A 24,398-nucleotide genomic window follows, 5' to 3' on the forward strand; every position below is an offset into this window, starting at 1 on the left:
CTTTTACTACTCCAAGGCCGACAGTCTCTTGTAACAGTGGAAATCTCTCCTCTTCACTTTTAACGAGCTCCTCTCATCCATTAAAAGCTCCATCTGTCTGCGCCTTTTATTTTCTACAAAACAAACTCCCAAAAAACAAAAAAAAAGAAAGAAAAAAACCTAAAAAACCCAGTTGACTTGTTTGTGTGTTTGCTCGCGGCGTCCACCAGGAGGCAGTGTTACACCACGATTCTCTCTCTCCGTCCCGCTGCTGTTTTCACTTTTCCTCGGCTTTAATCCTCGTTTTATCGTTTGTAAAAAAAAAAAAAAAAAAAAAAAGTCGAGGTTATTGGACTAAACCTCAGGGACTCCAGTTCAGGTTTTATTTTTATTTTTTAAATTTCTCTAACCTTCGACAAAATGAAATAAATCTGTGTATCGTTCGTTTGTTTTTTAAAATAAAAACAAAAATAAGAAAATGGAAAAAAAGAAAATGAACAGTCCTGGTTTAGTCCTGGTTCAGTCCTGGTTTAGTCCCGTTTTAGTCCTGGTTTAGTCCTGGTTTAGTTCTGGTTTAGTCTTGGTTTAGTCCTGGTTTAGTCCTGGTTCAGTCCTGGTTTAGTCCTGGTTTAGTTCTGGTTTAGTCTCTTTAGTCCTGGTTTAGTCTTGGTTTAGTCCTGGTTTAGTCCTGGTTTAGTCCCGTTTTAGTCCCGGTTTAGTCCTGGTTTAGTCCTGGTTTAGTCCTGTTTAGTCCTGTTTTAGTCCCATTTAGTCCTGGTTTAGTCCTGGTTTAGTCCTGTTTTAGTCCTGTTTTAGTCTCGATTTAGTCCCGTTTAGTCCCCGGTTTAGTCCTGGTTTAGTCCCGGTTTAGTCCCTGGTTTAGTCCTGGTTAGTCCTTTTTAGTCCTGGTTTAGTCCTTTATTTTAGTCCTGGTTTAGTCCTGGTTTAGTCCTGGTTTAGTCCTGTTTTAGTCCTGGTTTAGTCCTGGTTTTAGTCCTGGTTTAGTCCTGGTTTAGTCCTGGTTTAGTTCTGGTTTAGTCCTGTTTTAGTCCTGTTTAGTCCTGTTTTAGTCCTGTTTTAGTCCTGGTTTAGTCCTAGTTTTAGTCCTGGTTTAGTCCTGGTTAGTCCTTTTAGTCCTGGTTTAGTCCTGGTTAGTGGTGTCCTGGTTTAGTGCTGGTTTAGTCTTGTGGTTTAGTCTTGTTTTAGTCCTGGTTTAGTCCCTTGGTTTAGTCCCGTTTAGTGGTTTAGTCCTGGTTTAGTCCTGTTTAGTCTGGTTTAGTCCTGATTTAGTCCTGGTTTAGTCCTGTTTTAATCTTTGTTTAGTCCTGGTTTAGTCCTGGTTTAGTCCTGGTTTAGTCCTGGTTTATTGTCAGAGTTTTTTGGCTGTTGTTTGGCTCTTCTGTGTACTTAGAAACTCCAAATTCATTGTTTATTTATTTAATTTAAATTTTTTTTTTTTTTTTTTACACAAATAAGTTGTACATTTCACTTTTGTTCGGGTGATCTTTTATTTCGTGTTTTTCTTGGATGTTTCTCGTGACTCGTGGTCACACGTCGGTGAAACGTCTCGATCCACTGAACCAGAGAAAACGTCGGGAAAACCTGGACAAACCTTTTATTTATTGATTCTTTTTTCCGCAGCAGAAGTCTTCTTCATCTGTCCTCCGTCTTCTCCCTCACTCTCTCTCTTCCTCCCTCTCTCTCCGTCCTCTCTTCCTCTCTCCTCTCTTCTCCCTCACTCTCTCTCTTCTCTCCGTCCCTCTCTCTCGCTCTCTGGTCTGAACACACACACGAACACACACACATGCCCCCATTAACACACACATGGAACACACACACATGCACACATCATGTCAGTGTGTGAACACACACATGCACAGGACACACACACACATGAACACACACATGACATGACATGACACACACACACATGAACACACACACATACACACACACATGAACACACACACACACACATGACACACACACACACACACATGACACACACACACATGAACACACACACATGACACACACACATGAAACACACACACACACACACATGAACACACACACATGAACACACACACATGAACACACACATGAACACACACACACACACACATGAACACACACACATGAACACACACACATACACACACACACACACACATGAACACACACACACACACACATGAACACACACACACACACACACACACACACACACACATGACACACACACACACACACACACATGAACACACACACACACACACACACACACACACATGACACACACACACACACACATGAACACACACACACACACACACACACACACACACACACACACACACACACACACACACATGAACACACACACACACACACACACACACACACACACACACACACACACACACACACACACACACACAGACACACATGAACACACACACACACACACACACATGAACACACACACATGAACACACACACACACACACATGAACACACACACATGAACACACACACACACACACACACACACATGAAACACACACACACACACACACATGAACACACACACATGCACACACACACACACACATGAACACACAAACACACACACATGAACACACACACACACACACACATGAACACACACATGAACACACACACAAACACACATGACACACATACGCACACACACACATGAACACACACACACACACACACACACATGAACACACACACACACACACACACACACACACACACACATGAACACACACTCGCATTCATCTGAGGGACGGTGATGATTGACAGGTGCATTAGCCAATCAAGGACGCGCGAGCTCCTGCAAAACAGAAAAACAAATGCTGCTGTTTATGAAGAACAAAGACAGAAAAACACTGTGGGTTTCTAATCCGTGTGTCGTTCGTTCATTCGTTTTTCAATATAAAATCAAAAAATAAGAAAATGAAAAAACAACAGTTTTCTTCATTATTTGTCTCCAAAACCAAAATGAAAAAAAAAAAAACAGATAAAGATTTGTTTTTTCAGTTTTCGATTTTGTGTTTTATTGAAAAATGGAAAAAACAGATTTACGTGACGTCCATGACTGCGATGCTGGACACATACGGACTGAACCAGGACTGATCCAGGTCCAGACCGGGACCGGGACCAGACCAGAGGCTCGAAGCTGAGGCTCGGAGTCAAAGCTTGGAGTCTGGTCTGGTCCCGGTCTAGTCCTTCTTTAGTCTTGGTTTAGTCTTTGTTTAGTCCTGTTTTAGTCCTGGTTCAGTCTTGGTTTAGTCCTGGTTTAGTCCTGGTTTAGTCCTGGTTTAATCTTGGTTTAGGTTTAGTCCTGGTTTAGTCCTGGTTTAGTCCTGGTTTAGTCCTGGTTTAGTCCTGGTTTAGTCCTGGTTTAAGTCCTGGTTTAGTCCTGGTTTATCTTGGTTTAGTCCTGGTTTTAGTCCTGGTTTTTCGGTTTAGTCCTGGTTTAGTCCTGGTTTAAGTCCTGGTTTAGTCCTGGTTTAGTCCTGGTTTAGTCCTGGTTTAGTCCTGGTTTAGTCCTGGTTTAGTCCTGGTTTAGTCCTGGTTTAGTCCTGGTTTAGTCCTGGTTTTGTCCTGGTTTAGTTTTCCTGGTTTAGTCCTGGTTTTGTCCTGGTTTAGTTCTTGTTTAGTCCTGGTTTAGTCCTGGTTTAGTCCTGGTTTAGTCCTGGTTTAGTCCTGGTTTAGTCCTGGTTTAGTCCTGGTTTTGTCCTGGTTTAGTCCTGGTTTTAGTCCTGGTTTAGTCCTGGTTTACTGTCAGAGTTTATCGGCCGTTGATTCCTCTGATGCTCAACAATCATATCGGCCCAGAGAAAATACACACGACTCGATGAATAACTTCTGCGAACTCTGGTCCCGGGCCTGGATCAGTCCTGGTTCAGTCCTGTTTTAGTCCTGTTTTAGTCCTGGTTCAGTCCTGGTTCAGTCCGTATGCGGCGCAGAAGTTCAGCATCGCAGTCACAGACTCACGTAAACGGGAAACAGTTGTTATCTGTTTTTTTTCCATTTTTCATTTAAACACAAAATTGAAAACTGAAAAAATCGAATCAGTATCTGTTTTTTTCATTTTGGTTTTGGAGACAAATAATGAAGAAAATTGTTGTTTTTTTCCTTTTCTTATTTTTGGTTTTATATTGAATAACGAATGAACGAATGATACACGGATTCGCAAGCTCCAGCAAAACAGAAAAACAAATGCTGCTGTTTATGAAGAGCAAAGAAATAAAAACTATCACAGAGACAGAAAAACACTGTGGGTTTCTCCTCTGCAGAAGACGTTTTACCTCATTTTACTTTATAAACAGTTCGCCGTCGTCCACAGTTCTTCCTCACTTCCCTCCTGCATTCAGAGCGTCTTCATCCTCATTATTCAACGTGACGAGTTTATAAACTAGCATGCGAACACACACTTCCTCATTATCAGACAATAAAATGAAAACATTGTCCGTTCATAAATATGGTCTATGGCTACGTTCAGACTGCAGGACTTAACGCTCAATTCTGATTTTTTTGTGAAATCCGATGTTTTTTCAAGGTCGTTCACATTTCCAGTTAAATGTGACTTGTATGTGACTCCAGTGTGAACATTAAACGGCCCGAAAGTGTCCCACATGTGACACTGGAGACACGACGACGTCAACCGCAGCGAGCGTCTCTGTGTTTACAGAAGTTGTCCAAACATGGACGCAGCATCGAGCACCTGGAGATTTTAAAGTTCCTCTCGTACCGGAGCCAGAACATGAACAACTGACTTGTTTTAAGGAGGAGATTGAGAAGGAGAAGGACGAGGTTTTTGGTCGTGGTGTTTTGTGGTTCAGTCCGTTGAAAGGAACGTGTGGATGTGGAGACGGAGCCAAGAGTGGTGAGTGGAGATGTGCTTCACTTCAGTCACACATGGAGTTCATTAACAATTTTCTCCTACTTCAGCGCAGAATAGTGACGTTTGTGTCTTGTTGATAACGTGTAGGTGGATGAATGCACTTTGGCCGTTCACACTGAAGTCACATGTCAAAAGATCAGATATGGATCAGTTTCAGGAGCACATATCCAAGTGTCCTGGGTCACATTTGAAAAAATCAGATCTGTGTGGTTCAGACTGTCATTAAAAGATCAGATACAGGAACATAGAAGCCAAAAAAATCAGATTTGGGTCACTTCAGGCTGCAGTCTGAACGTAGCCTATGAGTGCAGAAAACGCCGCTGTCTGTGCGGTGACACGTGGATCGAGGGTTCACGTGAAAGTGCTACATGAGCTTGTGATATTGTCAGCGCACTCAAACAGTTTATCTCCATGTGATAAAATAAGTTCTGATGTTAAATGAACATTAGTGAGGAGGATGCGTCTTACGCTTGTATGTAAATGACGAGAAGAAACGTCTCAAACTTCAGTAGCCGCACATCCACTCAGACCTGATCCATACACCTGTCCCCGCCCCCGAGAGAGTCTGAAATCTGCTGAAATCCTCCAAGACACTGACATGATACAGACAGAACACAGACTCTTTCTGCAGGAGACATGTGCAGTAGAGCACGAGGAGAGACGTCCGCTGTCAAACTCCCACGAGTCTGAACGCGACGTGAAGAGAAACAAAGTGAGAGAAAGAGAAAACACGGCTCCCAATAAGGAGCCGGCTCCCGTCATTCGCTTCAAAGAGTCGGCTGTAAGAGCAGCTAGTAAAGAAACTACCGCTATTAGCCTTTAGCCGTAAATACGTGCACGCCGCGGTAATTAATTAAATGTGTAAATGTCAATCATCCACACGTCTATTCACAGCTCATTTACAGATCAATGCAGGTCCAGTAACAAATATATGAACAATATAATCACTTTACAATAGACCAATAGAAAACAGACTGTTTATGTGCGAGAGACACAGCAGATCATCACTAACCAATAACAAATAACCAAAACTAGCTTCAAAGTCGACATATTTCCAACACTCAGCCTCACACAGGCTCCTCCCACATCACAAGTCTGAACTAATAAATGTCCTTTTAATCCAGACTCAAACCGATTGTCCGTAAAAAGAAAATAATCTCAGTGTTTGGATCTGTTTGTGAGTGTAAACAAACACACGTGAGTGACGTGACTCTGTGGTGTGTTCAGGGACAGTACGGACACACACACAGACAAATGACTCCGCAGATAAATACTGATGCGGAGCCACATATTTGGACATTTATCTGTCTGTAAATTTGATTAAATCAACATAATGTTGAAAGTCTAAACTTTATAATGACGTATCACATGCCCATGTGAAATATCGGCCCCTATCAGCAAACATATTGGCCGATAGCTAATAATATCGGCCAACCGATATATCGGTCGGGCTCTACTCTTCACAGTCGTTGTACACACATGTTCACACACAGAGTGTATTAAAGCTCCACAGATCAGTGTGACGTGAGCTTCTTGGCAGTGGTTCAAACTCTGCTAAATCTCTTCAGCCTTTAGCTCATTTGTGTCGCTGCATTAGTAAAACTGTGGCTCCTGCAGAGACACACAGACTGTCCCACATGTGCACCTCTGTCTGCAACCGCACGACCGCATGACCGCACGACACAACCAGACAAACACACAACCACACAACCACATGACCGCACAACCACACAACCACAGACACACACACACGCACATGACCGCACAACACTACACAACCACATGCACAACTACACAACCACATGACCGCACACAACCACACAACCACACACAACTACACAACCACATGACCGCACAACCACACAACACATGACCGACAAACACACACCGCACAACTACACAACCACATGACCACACAACCACACAACACACACAACCACACAACCAGACAAACACACAACTACACAACCACACAACCACACAACACACAACCACACAACACACAACACACAACCACACAACCACACAACCACACAACCACACAACTACACAACCCACAACCACACAACACACAACCACACAACACACAACCACACAACTACACAACACACAACTACACAACTACACAACCACACAACCACACAACCACACAACTACACAACCACACAACACACAACCACACAACCACAATGACACAACACATGACCACACAACTACACAACCACACAACCACACAACCACACAACTACACAACCACATGACCGCACAACACACAAACACACACAACACACAACTACACAACCACACAACTACACAACCACATGACCCACATGTATACAACCACATGACCGCACAACCACACAACTACACAACCACATGACCGCACAACCACAACCGCCACAAGGCAAGGCAAGGCAAGTTTACTTTGTACAGCACAATTCGTACACAAAGTAATTCAAAGTGCTTTACAGAATAAGAATACATTAAAACATAATAAAAACAAATCAAAACATAAATAATCATGAAGATTAAAACTAAAAAAGAGACACAAATTGGAGAGAAGAGTGCGGAATAAAAACCTTTCAGTTTTAATGCACACAAAACACAAATGTTTTGAGTCTGGATTTAAACAGCGTCACAGAAGAGTCTGTCTCACATGTTCAACTGTTCCAGGTTTTTAGCTGCATGAACCTGAAACTACACAACTCCCCTTGTTTACGTGACTCTGGCACAGCAGGACGGTCCCTGAGCTCCTCAGAGTGTGAGACATACTGACACTAACATGTCACAGATGGACTTTGGTGCTCGCACACAACACACAACTACACAACCACAACGCCACACTAACCGACAACACACAAACACAACTACACAACACACACAACTACACAACACACACACACACAACACACAACACACAACAACACACAACCACACAACCACACAACACACAACGACACAACCACACAACCGCACAACCGACACACAACCACACAACTACACAACAACAACACAACTACACAACTACAACACACACACACCAACAACACACAACCACACAACCACACAACGACACAACACACACCACCACTACACACCCACACAACCACACAACCATAACCACAGAACTACACAACCACAGAACCACACAACCACACGACCGCACACACCACACACACAACCACAGAACCGCACAATATATTATATATATATATAATATATAATATAATATATATATTAATATATATATATTATAATTTTTTTTTTTTTTTTTGCTTTTCCAATTCAGGCACCTGGCCAATAGTGAAACATAACCCAGGATATTCTTTTTCTGACATTATAGGGTCCATTTTGAAGTTGAGTCTTAAAAATCACTGATCGAGTCTCGAACGTTTTTGTCCAGTTAAGATTGATGTTGAGACAATTTAAAAATGTATGAGACGAAGAGACAGAACTTTATCCACAACGTTCACAGCACAGGTCCACTCCTGGGAACAATCTGGACAGTCTCCGTTTGGAAAAGTGTTGCCTGTGCCGGATCTTAAACTGGATTAATTCATGTCTGCAACACCGAGGACGAGTGAAACTGCGGATTTTTTGACCTGGGTTATGTCTTGTAATCACTGGGACTATCCACATGGGAAAGAAAAAAAAAACTGTCACAAAGTTCAGCGTCTTCTCTGTTCGTATAAATAAATAAATCGTGGTTAACAGAGGAAGTTTATGGAGCCTTTTGCAAACAAATAATGATGAGACTCAACTTGTTGTTACTTGTTGTTGTTTGCAGATTTCTCTCAAAAACGGTGAATATTCCGGAGAGTTATACAGGCCCCGTCCCTTCGTCTGAAATTATGAAATCGTAAAATCGTAGAACATAAAAAAGCCTTTGAGAGCGCCGTAAAGCCGATGAGCCGTGGTACTGACTGTGGTCCAAGTCCAGATCAAGTCCAGTTTTATGCAGCAGAGAGGAACTGGAAATACACCACTCACAATAAGTTAGGGATATTGTTATTTACATGAGTGCTTTTCCTATTTGGTCTGAATTTTAATGAAATAAGTAAAAGTTCCCTTTGATATTACTAAGAATGAATGAGAAGAAACACTATTTTCATTAGTTTAATATTTATTACCCCCAAATTTTTGACAATAAAAAGGATAGCGCCAAGTAACAAAAATGAACAATGTCAGTAGCGGGTGTTTCCACCTTTTGCCGCAATGTCTCATGCTCCTCACGAGCCTCATGATGTTGTTCTGAGGCAATGTCCACCAGGTCACGTGGGGGTGGGGTATGATCGTCCAGTCTCTGCTTCAGCTGGTCCCAGACGTGCTCTCTGGGGTTCAGGTCAGGGGACAGTGCTGGTCGTACCACGTGAGACACTCCCACTTCCTGAAGTCGAGCTGTGACAATTCTGGTAAGATGTGGTGGAGCATTATTATCCATGAACAGAAAGTTGGGGGTGTGCTGGCGGAATTGGGGATGATGATGGGTTCAATGAAGTCTCTGTGGTAAGAACGTGCAGCGACTGAGCCATCGACAGTAACCACATCTGTTTTACGCTGACTGGTGATGCCTGCCCAGACTGTGGCACCTCCTCCACCAAAGCGAACCCCGAGGACCATGTTGACCTCGGCGTATCGCTCACCTCGCCTTCTCCGGCAACGCTGACGATCATCATTTCTGTGCTAAGTGACCCGACACTCAGCAGTGAACAGGACGGTGGACCACTGCTGCATTGTCCAGGTCACATGGTCTTGTGCCCACTGCAGACATGCACGGCTTTGTCTTGGTGTCAGTGGTGTCACCTGCAACCGTCGTCTGGCATTCAAACCAAAGCGGTGGAGTCCGTTTCGAATGGTTTGTCTGGAAACCCTAGTACCCCTCACATCTCGAAAAGGAGCCTGCAGCTGTGTGGCAGTTGCATAACGATGTCTGAGTGCATAGGTCCTTAGTTACTGGTCATCGCTGCGGTCTGTCAGTCATGAGGCTCCACTCCTGGGTCTGTCACGAACTCTGCCAGTAGTTCTGTGTCCTGATGCAAGTCTGTTGATGACACTTTGAGACACACCAAGTTCACGAGCAACATCTGCCTGCCACCGACCCTGAAGGCGCGGTATATCTAGGTGGCGCTACTCGTCTGTTAAAGGTTGTATGGAGGATTTTTTTTTTTAGTTTAAAATTGTCATTGAAAGTTTAAAATACCATTACAGAGACGCAGCAGCCTTTTAATTATGATGACCGAAAAAAAAAGAAAGAATGAAAATCTATGAGTTGTGGACATAGTGAGGCCAGATAAACATCAGCCAATAGAAAACGAGGCTCCCTCTTTTTCTATTGGCTGTTAGGTTGTCAGTCAAACTCCCTACATTTTTAGTGTAACTGACTCGTCGGCGCTCGGGGATTACGTGGTTTATGCAGCGGTTCTTTGAGGCTTTTTCAAACTGTAGCTTCCTCGCAATTTGCACAAAGTTTGTTGCGACGGACGGACGAGAATCCACGACCAGCTCGCCGCAAAAAGAAAGTCCGAAGGGTCTAAAAACTGACCGCGTCGGTCGCTAAAATATTTCTAGGCAGGTCACTTCAACAGTAATTCTGAACATGCTCTGGATGTAAACAAATGTGATTTGTAGAGTAAAGAGGCGGGAGGAGGAGATGTTTTCTGACGAAGGTGGTGTCACACATGCACAACATTTGAAAAGGACGGTCGCTGTATTTCGCTTCCCTTAAAAAAATCCTCTATACAGTGATCTGCTATACTTCACTATCGCGGCATCGCTGCTTCGTGGAATTTTACAGTGCTTTATTTTTTACAGTGAATCCTGATGGCTTAGGGGCGTTACTATGTCTAGAAGTGAAAAAGTTTATATTGTTTTTTTCATTACACCCATGCCAACAGTTTTCCGTTTCTGTACATTCTGCCAAATTTAGTTCGCAATTTTTTCTCCGGACAAAACCCACAAGTCAAAGAAACGTTTAGACTTCTTGCTCAGAAAAAGAAAGTGCCAACAACTACCCATAACGATGTTCTTTTCTCTCGGAGAAAGACTCCTGCGCAGCCTCAGTAGAAAAAGACGCTAGCGCAACAGAGTCAGGACGAAAGGCGCAGCTGGAGGACTGTGAAATACGCGGTGACATGTTTCCTACCACAACTATATAAAAATATTGTTTACAACACCGTTCAAACTAAAAAGAAAACGTTAATATTTCTATTTCTTTAACACATGTTGGGCCTGAAAAGAGGTTTTTTATTTTTTGTTTAATTCGCTCAGTATTGCATTGTAAAATCACAATAAAAAATAAAGCTGACTCTTCCGGATTTCACCTATTGCGGGTTATTTTTGGAACGTATCCCCCGATAAACGAGGGTTCACTCTACAACCTTTAAGTGACGTCGTGTGTTCATGGCCGTTTGAAATTGTGAACTTGGAATGACTTGACAATACCAGCTTTTTATACCTACAGAATGTTGAAATTGATGCCACATTAAAAAGGGTTTTGGCTCCAATATGTAAGACACACTGTACACACTGAGACCATTACGTGGAAAACACAAAATGAGGTTTGTCTATCACCCCAGTACAATTGCCTCCCTATCCCAAAAGTTTCTGAAGTGAAACAAACACCGTATATATGACATTCACTGTCTCGCTCTCAATATCCCGAACTTATTGTGAGTAGTGTAAAAGAGTCTGGACCAACGTACCGAGGTGTAAGCGAGGACTCTCAAATCTGTGGTTTCAGATTCAGATTTGTACATTTTCTACACAATCCAAACTTAAACAAATAACTCACACGTAATATTACTCTTTTTTTTTAGTGAGTCATTCTGACCTTTAAGCGAAATTATTTGGACACAGGAGCTCACAAATCACAATATAATATAATAAAAAAGAGCTAAAATGTAAACGGTAATAATACATTTTCAGTAAGTAGCAAAAAAATAAGACAAAATTGTATAAATAAAAAGTACAAGTCAAAATAAATCAGAAAAATAAGTAATAAAATATAAAATCTCAGCTTTACACAAGAGATCACAGGAAGACAGGGCAAAAATGGACAATTGTAGGGAGTATTATCTGTTACGTAAGGGTGAGTTGTTGTACAGTTGTAGGGAGTATTATCTGCTACATAATTGTGAGTTGTACAGTTGTAGGGAGTATTATCTGTTACCAAGGGCGAGTTGTTGCACAGTTGTAGGGAGTATTATCTGTGACATAAGGGTGAGTTGTTGTACAGTTGTAGGGAGTATTATCTGTTACATAAGGGCGAGTTGTACAGTTGTAGGGAGTATATCTGTTACACAAGGGCGAGTTGTTGCACAGTTGTAGGAGTATTATCTGTGACATAAGGGTGAGTTGTTGTACAGTTGTAGGGAGTATTATCTGTTACATAAGGGTGAGTTGTTGTACAGTTGTAGGGAGTATTATTTGTTACATAAGGGTGAGTTGTTGTACAGTTGTAGGGAGATTATCTGTTACATAAGAGTGAGTTGTATAGTTTTAGGGAGTATTATCTATTACATAAGGGTGAGTTGTCGCACAGTTGTTAGGGAGTATTTATCTGTTACATAATGGTGAGTTGTTGCACAGTTGTAGGGAGTATTATCTGTGACATAAGGGTGAGTTTCGCACAGTTGTAGGGAGTATTATCTGTTACATAATGGTGAGTTGTTGCACAGTTGTAGGGAGTATTATCTGTTACATAAGGGTGAGTTGTCGCACAGTTGTAGGGAGTATTATCTGTTACATAAGGGTGAGTTGTCGCACAGTTGTAGGGAGTATTATCTGTGACATAAGGGTGAGTTGTTGTACAGTTGTAGGGAGTATTATCTGTTACATAAGGGTGAGTTGTCGCACAGTCGTAGGGAGTATTATCTGTCACATAATTGTGAGTTCTTGTACAGTTGTAGGGAGTATTATCTGTTACAGAAAAGTAAGTTGTTGTTGTTTTTGTCAAAAATCAAACTCCTAAACATGCTCGTGAAAATGTGCTGTTTAAATCTTTTTTTTTTTTTTTTTTGAGACAATCTTAAAATTGATTTGACAGTGTTTGTCGTAGATCGTACATATGAATGGACATAGTTAAGGCTCCAGTCGCCGCGTTCCAAACAGGAAGTGCTCCAGGAGGCTCTTCTGGCTCCTTCTGACTCTGGCTCCCAGTGATTTCCATTTGGATCTTGTGGCTCCTCTCTCTCTCTGTACCTGCTGCTCTGAGCCTCGTCATTTTCATCTTTAAATGTTTGTATTAACCTGCATCACATGATCCAGATTTTTTCATTCCACTATTTTGTCTCTAAATGAAGAAATGAACATAAATAACAGACCAATCAGACGCCTTCCTTCCTAGGGGTGTGCAAAAATATTGAAATATCAATACATAAAATCGTTCTAACGTGCTGATACAGTATTGATATCGTGGGCTGCTGTATCGATATATCGTATTAGTATTTTTAATTTCAGAAAGAAAAAAATAAACCTTAGAAACGAGGGAACATAGTCGAGCTCGCCTCAGTTTGAAACCGATCAGACTTGACCTCGTTTCGACACTTGTACCTGGTTGTACAGTCAAAATACCGGACTGAATAGGCTGGTGTTTCCCGTCTGCACAGGCGGATCACGGCAAACGTGATTTCAAAAGTAAATTTCAAAGCGCTAATTAAGTCTTTCTGGACCTGGGCTCTTTCAAACGACACAGACCTGCCCCGGGAGCTCACTGTTCTCACGGTAAACGCACAAATACAACAATAGATCCGCGCTCTCTGACGCCCCAAGTCCACGCTTTTATACTTTTACACTTTAATACTAAAGTGTGCATCGTCTCCATGGTAACTCTGTACGTTCAGAACACCCCCCGCCTGACGTGTTCCATACATCTCAGTCGGAACAATAGTTTTTTCCATGTACGTCAATGAATAATTTTATCACCATTGGGGAACGTTTTGTGATTTTTTCGTTCTATAAGATCTGAGCTGTAGAGGGTTGAATAAATAACTACGATTCATTACTCTCTGAATACTCAAACTACTGCGTCCTGCACTCGGGGGGTTATTTATTGCGCCTCATGGTACATTTAAAATAGTTTTTTGGGTATAATCCTGCTTTAGGATTATTTTGTCTCTGGAATAAATGTGTTTCAATATCATTTAGTGACTATAATTTCATGCACATACATAAGTTTAATGCCACACTATGGAACAGTTCACTCCTCATTTGTGTTGTGTTGTTTTACTTGGAGGTGCCAATCTTGACAGCAAATTTTAATTTCACTGATTACATTTTTTGTTTGGACAACATTTGTGTACAGGTCCATTACAGTACAAAGAAACACACGTACATATGTTTGTTCAGTGTGTAGAAGGAGGGTAACGGGTAACTGGTCGTGTATTTGTGCTGAACCGTTTCTGTACAGGACGTTGGGTTTGGTGCAGGGCTGTGCATGAGTGAGTTTGTGCAATGAGCCGCATCGACAATAGAGGCCGAGAAGAAGCCCACTCAGACTCCATGTCCCCAGCCTCCCCCAGAATCTGTGAGAAGTCCTCCCAGAGGTGTGAGTTGAAAGTCCCTCTGACAGAGGCTCTGCCAGATGTTCCCAACAGACCCTCACTACACACTTGGGTCTGCCAGGTCTGTCCGGCTTCCTCCTCCACCAGCAAACCAACTCACAACCAGGTGGTGATGAGTTGACAGCTCAGCCCCTCTCTTCACCCGAGTGTCCAAGACACACGGCCGGAGGTCACATGACACAACGACAAAGTCGATCATCGACCTCCGGCCGAGGGTGTCCTGGTGCCATGTGCACTGATGGACACACTTGTGCTCGAACATGGTGTTTGTTATGGACAAACTGTGACTAGCACAGAAGTCCAATAACAGAACACCGCTCGGGTTCAGATCAGGGAGGACGTTCCTCCCAATCACCCCTCTCCAAGTGTCACTGTCGTTGCCCACGTGGGCGTTGAAGTCCCCCAGTAGAACAACGGAGTCCCCGGTCGGTGCACTGTCTAGTACCCCTCCCAGGGCCTGGCAGAAGGCCAGGTACTCGAGTACTCAGCACTGCTGTTCAGCCCATAGGCCGACACCACAGTGAGAGACCTGTCCCCGACCCGAAGGTGCAGGGACGCGACCCTCTCGTTCACACACGGCGGCTGAGCTCTGGAGCGATGAGCATTTCACATATAAACTACAACTGTACAACTGTACAACTGTACAGTTGTACAGTTGTACAGTTGTACAGTTGTACAGTCGTTGTTCTGTGATGTGTTGTGTGTTTCATTAACATCAGTGTTATTATATTATCCTCATTAGCAGAAAAAATTCCATGAGATTTTTTTTTTTCACATCTTAAAACGTATCGAAATCGAGTCAATATCGTGACCCGTGTATCGAGATACGTATCGAATCGTGGGGAAAGGTCAAAGTTTATCTCATCTCTTCAGCTCGTGTGTCATAAAAATCTTCCGTTGGAAATGACGACGTGAGTGGGCGTCCGTGTGCAATTTTGATGTCAGTTTTTGGTATTTACGATAATTACCACAGGACGTGAAGGCACCATTAATCACATTTACAAGAAAAAGAGGGCGGAGTAACAAGGTCAGTATCATCTCCGTGGAAACACAGGTTATACAGTGCAGCTTTAAGAGTTCTCCGTTTAGTCAGGATCTATAAAAAACCTTCATTAAACACTAGAATTAAAAGCAAACCCGTAATTGCGCCGCGTCTCACGTCGAGCTCATTCAGACGAAACGCGAAACGAAGAAAAAACTCATTTACGATCCAAACCCTCCACTGGCTTTAACTTTAACCCTGGATTTAAAACAACTTGATCTTCTGGTTTATGAACTCAAAAGCGTTTCTACCTCTCCTTTTTTTCACTGATACTGCCGTTTAATTAAACCCATTCATCTCCGAGTTCACGGGACTGATGAGGAGAAAATGCTGTTTTTTCAGACTTATTATACCACACAGCGATGGCCAATTAATGGAACTAGTTCTAATTTTATATGAGACTTTATTTCCCGCGCTCTGCCACTGCAGATAACGCGGCGCTTCCTCTGGGCTTGTAATGAATTATAAATATAAGAGGATATATATCGGGGAGCGCTGTAAACGCAATTTAAACCTTTTTAGATAAGAAAATGAAGGACATTTGGTGATGATTTAAAGAGAACATGACGGGTTTTCGTGTTTCCAATTACGACTCGGTGCGGGACGTGAGTGTTTGACATTATTAAAGTGGACTACACCAGTTAAAGCTTTTATGGAGGGTGTTTTTTAGTTTGAAATTGTCGATTGAAAGTTCAAAATAGCGTTACAGAGATGCAGCTGCCTTGATAACGACGCTACCTTGTTATCTGTGTTTAGGTAAATCTTATTCACGAGTCACTTTGCTTCTTTTATGGCGATGTTCAGACTAGTAGAAGTTTTATTTGGTCATTTTGCAGCACTACAAAACAAAACAAAACAAAACATAGACTGCAACCCCATGGATCATGACTGAAAGGTTTTTTTAACACTCTGTTTCTGGTGTTTTTGACATGTAATACACAGTGTCAGTCCATAAAATAAGACATCAGAAATGTCAAAAAGATTAATCAGCCTTTCATGCAAAGTATACAGAAATATACATGTCATTATATTTGTCAATATAATATCTTAGGACCCTTTTAGATTATTATGTTGTATGCTTGTAGTAATAATAAAAAGATTAAAAAAAAAAACACAGATGGGTCTGGTCAAGTGGTAACGGAGGGAAACAGGGTCAGATTTTTGACATTCAAATGTCTCTTATTCAGAAACTAGAGGAACTATTGAAATAAGTAAAGTATCAGAATGTAGGAAAGAGTTACACTCCAACAGGGTCAAGTTAAACCTGTGAGATTCTTTCAAGTTCAAGACAAAAAATTTAAAAACTCATGTCGGTAACGGAGGGAATGAAATATGCAGCACTTTTTGGGCAATAAATCCAAACAGTGATAACTCTTGGTTCTCACTTACATATCCTTAACAAACTGGTTTGAATATTTGCTTCATATAGTTTTCTACCATATGGTACAAGATTAGGTTGAAAAACCTCTGACTTTTTGACTCATGAGATTTTTTATTAAGAAAGGTCATGGTAACGGAGGGAAAAGTAACGGAGGGAAAATTGTTACAAACAAGTAGAAAGGTGCAGGATTTTACATCATTTGTCGCTTTTTCTTCTGAATACTTTTAATATTACTTCAAAATGAAAGGAAACTATTTCTATAAAATATGTCAGTCCTTCCAAGAACATTTTTATCATTTTAAATACTTTTTTTTTTTTTTAATCCTGTTCCCTTCATCAACAGTTCAAAGATGGAATAACACAAGATATGATGAAATACATCCATTTATTTACATGATTTTGGGTCTTTGAAATTTGGGAAATAATTTTTGTTCCATGTTTCATACATGGTCTGTTTAAAACATATGGAACTTTAGAACCAAAAAATGGTACAGAAAAAAGGTCAACAGTTTCATAAACTAGAGTACATATGTATCTGTTCAATACATTTTTATATCAGATGAATTAACTTGAATTTTTGGCCTTATTGCCCAAAAAGTGCTGCATATTTCATTCCCTCCGTTACCGACATGAGTTTTTAAATTTTTTGTCTTGAACTTGAAAGAATCTCACAGGTTTAACTTGACCCTGTTGGAGTGTAACTCTTTCCTACATTCTGATACTTTACTTATTTCAATAGTTCCTCTAGTTTCTGAATAAGAGACATTTGAATGTCAAAAATCTGATCTGATCTGTTTCCCTCCGTTACCACTTGACCGGACCCTGTTGTATATCGAGATATATTTTTTGCTCCACAGCGCCCCGCCCTACTTTCACCCACAATTCTCAGTCTCAATTCCCTCTTTGTTTTAGCACGACTCTGCAAAAACCTCTTAAAAATGTATAAATAATTGGAGAGGAAACAGTGACGCCGTCTGTTTTGTGTAGATTAGAAGAACCCTGCTGTTTATTCATTTCATATTTAAACTCTTCCTCTTAAACAAACCTCTTCACGTGAGCTCTTGTCCGATTGTCCTTGACGTTGTTTCTCACGTTTTAAACTTTCCCTCAGCTCTCCTCTGCTGCGCCCGTCCTCCCTCGGCGCCCCGTCCTCCCGCTCTGCCGCCCCCTGCTGCTCGTCCTTTTGAGAGACGAGTCGGCGTTAAACCCTGCGTCTGCGTCTCCCTTTGTTTGATATAAGCTCTGTGAAAATGACATCAGCGGGAGACCACACTCGATTCATAAAGACGTAATATTAGAAGCGACCAGAAAGCGCGGAACAGAGGAGGAGGAGTAAACAAAGGGATTTTAGTGAAAGGAAGGAGGGAATTTTGGAAAGAAAATATCAAATTGGTTTTCCAAAGCTAAAATGACTGAGTGGACACTGTGTACATGAACAAATTAATGAGAATACACTGGTATAAATAATAATTTGAGCTTCATTTTAATAATAATAATGCATCAGACTTATATTGGACTTTTTTTTTTTTTTTGGGGGAAATTCAAAAACCTGTGTCACTGTCCCTTCAGATTTATACAAAACCAGTGATTTGTTCCAGTTTTATACAAGAAATGCTCCTATTTTTGACTAATCTGATCTAAACCAGGACTAAACTAAGACTAAACCAGGACTACATCAGGTCTAAACCAGGTCTAAAACTGGACTATCACAATTTTGACTGATCTGAGTAAAGAGGAGCTTAAATTACATATATTAATTATGTAATTATCTAATTTAATTATTTAGTCCTTGGTTTAGTCCTGGTTTAGTCCTGGTTTAGTCCTGGTTTTAGTCCTGGTTTAGACCTGGTTTAGTCCTGGTTTAGATAGTCCTGGTTTAGTCCTGGTTTAGTCCTGGTTTAGTTTAGTCTGGTTTAAGTCTGGTTTTAGACCTGGTTTAGACCTGGTTTAGTCCTGGTTTAGACCTGTTTAGACCTGGTTTAGACCTGGTTTAGTCCTGGTTTAGACCTGGTTTAGACTGGTTTAGTCCTGGTTTAGACCTGGTTTAGTCCTGGTTTAGACCTGGTTAGACCTGGTTTAGACCTGGTTTAGTCCTGGTTTTAGTCCTGGTTTTAGACCTGGTTTAGACCTGGTTTAGACCTGGTTTAGTCCTGGTTAGTTTAGACCTGGTTTAGGACCTGGTTTAGACCTGGTTTAGTCCTGGTTTAGACCTGGTTTAGACCTGGTTTAGTCCTGGTTTAGACCTGTTTAGACCTGTTTAGAACCTGGTTTAGACCTTTAGACCTGGTTTAGTCCTGGTTTAGACCTGGTTTACTGGTTTAGACCTGGTTTAGTCCTGGTTTAGACCTGGTTTAGACCTGGTTTAGACCTGGTTTAGTCCTGGTTTAGACCTGGTTTAGACCTGGTTTAGTCCTGGTTTAGTCCTGGTTTAGTCCTGGTTTAGTCCTGGTTTAACCTGGTTTAGACCTGGTTTAGTCCTGGTTTAGACCTGGTTTAGACCTGGTTTTAGACCTGGTTTAGTCCTGGTTTAGTCCTGGTTTAGACCTGGTTTAGACCTGGTTTAGTCCTGGTTTAGTCCTGGTTTTCCTGGTTTACCTGGTTTAGACCTGGTTTAGACCTGTTTAGACCTGGTTTAGACCTGGTTTAGTCCTGGTTTAGACCTGGTTTAGTCCTGGTTTAGACCTGGTTTAGTCCTGTTTTAGACCTGGTTTAGACCTGGTTTAGACCTGGTTTAGACCTGGTTTAGTCCTGGTTTAGTCCTGGTTTAGACCTGGTTTTAGACCTGGTTTAGTCCTGGTTTAGTCCTGGTTTAGTCCTGGTTTAGTCCTGGTTTAGACCTGGTTTAGTCCTGGTTTAGTCCTGGTTTAGACCTGGTTTAGACCTGGTTTAGACCTGGTTTAGTCCTGGTTCCTGGTTTAGTCCTGGTTTAGACCTGGTTTAGTCCTGGTTTAGACCTGGTTTAGTCCTGGTTTAGTCCTGGTTTAGTCCTGGTTTAGTCCTGGTTTAGTCCTGGTTTAGACCTGGTGTCAGACCTGGTTTAGTCCTGGTTCAGACCTGGTTCAGACCTGGTTCAGACCTGGTTTAGACCTGGTTTAGTCCTGGTTTAGACCTGGTTTAGTCCTGGTTTAGACCTGGTTTAGACCTGGTTTAGACCTGGTTTAGACCTGGTTTACCTGGTTTAGACCTGGTTCAGACCTGGTTTAGACCTGGTTACCTGGACCTGGTACCTGGTTTAGACCTGGTTTAGTCCTGGTTAGTCTGGTTTAGTCCTGTTTAGACCTGGTTAGTTCTGGTTTACCTGGTTTAGACCTGGTTTTAGTCCTGGTTTAGTCCTGGTTTAGTTTTCCTGGTTTAGACCTGGTTTTAGTCCTGGTTTTAGACCTGGTTTAGTCCTGGTTTAGTCCTGGTTTAGACCTGGTTTTAGTCCTGGTTTAGTCCTGGTTTAGACCTGGTTTAGTCTGGTTTAGACCTGGTTTAGTCCTGGTTTAGACCTGGTTTAGTCCTGGTTTAGTCCTGGTTTAGACCTGGTTTAGTCCTGGTTTAGACCTGGTTTAGACCTGGTTTAGTCCTGGTTTAGACCTGGTTTAGTCCTGGTTCAGTCCTGTTTCAGACCTGTTTCAGACCTGGTTTAGACCTGGTTTCAGACTGGTTCTGGTTTAGACCTGGTTTAGACCTGGTTTAGACCTGGTTCAGACCTGGTTTAGACCTGGTTTAGTCCTGTTTCAGACCTGGTTTAGACCTGGTTTCAGACCTGGTTCAGACCTGGTTTAGTCCTGGTTTAGTCCTGTTTCAGACCTGTTTCAGACCTGTTTCAGACCTGGTTCAGTTCTGGTCTAGTTCTGGTCTGTATGTATAAATACTGTAGTAGATGATTCCTTGTGCAGTGCTGCATAATCTCTTCTCCTGGACCCTGAGGCGAGCTGGAGGAAGTGTCTGGGGTGAGGGAAGTCAGACATCTCTGTTTACAGACGTTGACCCAGAAAAATGTAGAAACTGAGCGGAGAAGCTGGACAATTACGTTTACATCGAGATTGAGAGTTTTATCGTCCACAATCAAGTTTGGGTTTTTCGCTCAATCGACTTTTTGGAGTTTTTGAACCATTTTCTTAACAAGGTTCACAACAAAGACAGATCGAGTGGGACAGAAAAACTCATTTAAATGTTTTTGTAGAGTTGTGTTTATTCTGACCTGCTCCTCCTGTTGGTCAGTTTTGGAAATGCTCAGATTAAGTGACAGAAAAAGTATTTAGCAGACGGTGTTTAGAAGTTTACTTTTAAAATGTAATCCCCTACAGATTACAGATTACACACACCAACATGTAGTTTGTAACAGAATCCGTTAAATTACTTAAAGTGAGTAATGTAATCTGAATACTTTGGATTATTTGATTTGCTGTAGAGAAACAAAGACGAGGAAATCGTCACATAAGAAGTTTTGTCTGATAAAAGAAAATAAAAAGTCCAGACTTTACTGAACCAAATTAAAAATATTATTGATAGAAGAAGAAGAGACACGTCCACACAGCAGGATTTAGTCCTGTTAAATCCTGTTTTAGACCTGGTTTAGTCCTGGTTTAGACCTGGTTTAGACCTGGTTTAGACCTGGTTTGGTCCTGGGTTTAGACCTGGTTTGGTCCTGGGTTTAGACCTGGTTTGGTCCTGGGTTTAGACCTGGTTTGGTACTGGGTTTAGACCTGGTTTTAGACCTGGGTTTAGACCTTGTTTAGACCTTGTTTAGACCTGGTTTGGTACTGGGTTTAGTCCTGGTTTAGACCTGGTTTAGTCTTGGTTTAGTCCTGGTTTAGACCTGGTTTGGTCCTGGGTTTAGACCTGGTTTGGTCCTGGTTTTAGACCTGGTTTGGTCCTGGGTTTAGACCTGGTTTTAGACCTGGTTTTAGACCTGGTTTGGTCCTGGTTTAGACCTGTTTGGTACTGGTTTAGACCTGGTTTGGTCTGGGTTTTAGACTGGTTTGGTACTGGGTTTAGACCTGGTTTAGACCTGGGTTTAGACCTTGTTTAGACCTTGTTTAGACCTGGTTTGGTACTGGGTTTAGTCCTGGTTTAGACCTGGTTTAGTCTTGGTTTAGTCCTGGTTTTAGACCTGGTTTGGTCCTGGGTTTAGACCTGGTTTGGTCCTGGGTTTAGACTGGTTAGACCTGGTTCCTGGGTTTAGACCTGGTTTTAGACCTGGTTTTAGACCTTGTTTAGACTTGTTTAGACCTGGTTTAGTCCTGGTTTATTCTTGATTTAGTCCTGGTTTAGTCTTGGTTTAGTCCTGGTTTAGACCTGGTTTGGTCCTGGGTTTAGTCCTGGTTTGGTCCTGGGTTTAGACCTGGTTTGGTACTGGGTTAAGACCTGGTTTTAGACTGGTTTTAGACCTTGTTTAGACCTTGTTTAGACCTGGTTTAGTCCTGGTTTAGACCTGGTTTAGTGTTCAGCAATGAGTGGAATTACAGAAAAACAACAAAAAAAAACAGGGATATAACCCAAATGTGAAAACAGTTAAATCCCTCTGTGTAATCCATTTATTTCAACAAAGTAACTGTAATCCAATTACCACTCACTGAAACAGTAACTGTAACTGAATACAGTTACTCATCATTTGTACTCTGATTACATAACTCTGGTACATGTAATCTGTTACTCCCCAGCACTGAGCAGATGACTTTCGTTTGTTTGACTCCAAAGAAAATCATGTTTGTGTTTGATTTGTTTTTCATTGTGTGTAAAATACTGAAGTGTGTGTGTGTGTGTGTGTGTGTGTGTGTGTGTGTGTGTGTGTGTGTGTGTGTGTGTGTGTGTGTGCGTGTGTACGTGTGTGTGTGTGTGCGTGTGTGTTGGTGTGTGTTGGTGTGTGCAGGTCCTCGCTGGGCCTCGTGGAACCTGGGTGTGTTCATGTGCATCCGCTGTGCAGGAATCCACCGGAACCTGGGAGTCCACATCTCCAGAGTCAAGTCAGTCAACCTGGACCAGTGGACCCCGGAGCAGATCCAGGTACCAACTCATGGATTTATTGGTTTATTTTACTAAATTTGTTACAGCTACAGTTTTGTTGTTTGTTCAGAGGAAGGAAACTCATTGAGTGTGTTTACATGCACATTAATAACCCGGTTATGATCGGGTTTTTTGAGTATCCCGGTTTCTTCATGGTGCATGTAAACGCAGTAACCCGGTTTCAGTACCTGGTTATGGCAGTGTCCCGGTTATTAGAAACCAGGTTACTGTAGCTGGTTTATTCCGATAGTAACCGGGATACTTGTGGCATGTAAACGCAGTATCCCCGGTTACTGCAACATAAAGTTGAGTTCGCATGCGTCCAAAAGACACTTTCCAGCCTTTCACCACAACAGTAGTGACATAAATAAATTGACCAACATAAATAAAGTGACCAAACGAGTGAAATGACTGTAAAATAAAGAGCTGCACTAAACCTGCACACGTACGACCTGCACACGTGTGACGCTGAAAAGCTAAAACATGAACTATCTCCTATACTCTATATGCACGGAACAGACTCACCATCATCAGCGCCTCTTCTGTCACAGAAATAACACACATAATCCACAGAGTCGTGTCATTTAGTCCAAAAGAAACTGATCACATCAGCGGCGCAAGGAGCGAGTTGTTTTTATCGCCGCTAACAGTTTATGCTAATTAGCCAAACGGTCTTAAGTTTCGTTTCTGTAAAATGTAAACAAATGTGATCAGAGCTGAATGATCTGATCAAACGGGCTGATGTGTCTATAGTGTTTATGGTTTATATGTTGTAAAGTTGAGTTTATTTATGCAGAAGATTTTAATGAAGAATCTGCACAGTGGATTGTGGGAGATCTCGTAGCTCCTTAGCTTCTTATGCTAAAGGAGCTCACGGTTTGTATTTTTCCTGGTTTATGAAATTGATTTAAGTTAATTTTTGCGCCTGCGCATTTGTAAGATTATGTCAAGAAACCGGGACACTCCATTTGATCATGTACACGCGGATATGAGTGTCCCGGTTTCTCAGTGCTCATGTAAACACAGTAACACGAATACTGACAGAACCGGGATATGGAGAATAACCGGGACACTGATGTGCATGTGTACACACTCATTTATGTGACACATTTGTCAGTGTCAAATGTGTCGCATAAACATTTACATTTATTTTTTATTGAACCATATCGAATCTATTTAAAAACTATCGTGTCAAATCGTACCTGCACTTCCATGGGACATGACGCAAAACAGTGCGGCACGGGACACATTTTGAAAACTGACTGCGGGCGGGAGCGGGCGAGCGGGATGATAAACTACAGTCCCACAAACTAAATATGAGTGAAAAGTAAAATATATAAATGAGGAATGTAAACATATCATGCATCATTTGTGCTGGATATTTAATTTGGCATTAATAAAACATTTTAAGCAGACCGTACGTCATGCAGACCGAAAATTCTGTCACGCACGACCTCTAGCTCATTGTATCGAGATGTGTATTGTGTTGTTGCCTTTGTATCG

The 24,398-nt window shown here is 41.8% G+C and overlaps 1 protein-coding gene across 1 annotated transcript in view; it reads left to right on the forward strand.

The window, feature by feature from the left end:
- Positions 1 to 24,398, forward strand: part of LOC129411595 (stromal membrane-associated protein 1-like) — a 287,044-nt gene that overhangs the window by 18,565 nt on the left and 244,081 nt on the right. The window contains exon 2 of the mRNA XM_055162925.1: positions 22,762 to 22,895. Coding sequence (XP_055018900.1) covers positions 22,762 to 22,895 — 134 coding nt within the window. The remainder of the gene's footprint in view (positions 1 to 22,761; positions 22,896 to 24,398) is intronic.

Source organism: Boleophthalmus pectinirostris, unplaced genomic scaffold, assembly GCF_026225935.1.
Source record: "Boleophthalmus pectinirostris isolate CB_2022bp ecotype Guang Dong unplaced genomic scaffold, ASM2622593v1 HiC_scaffold_5, whole genome shotgun sequence".
In the NCBI taxonomy this organism is placed as follows: Eukaryota; Metazoa; Chordata; class Actinopteri; order Gobiiformes; family Gobiidae; genus Boleophthalmus; species Boleophthalmus pectinirostris.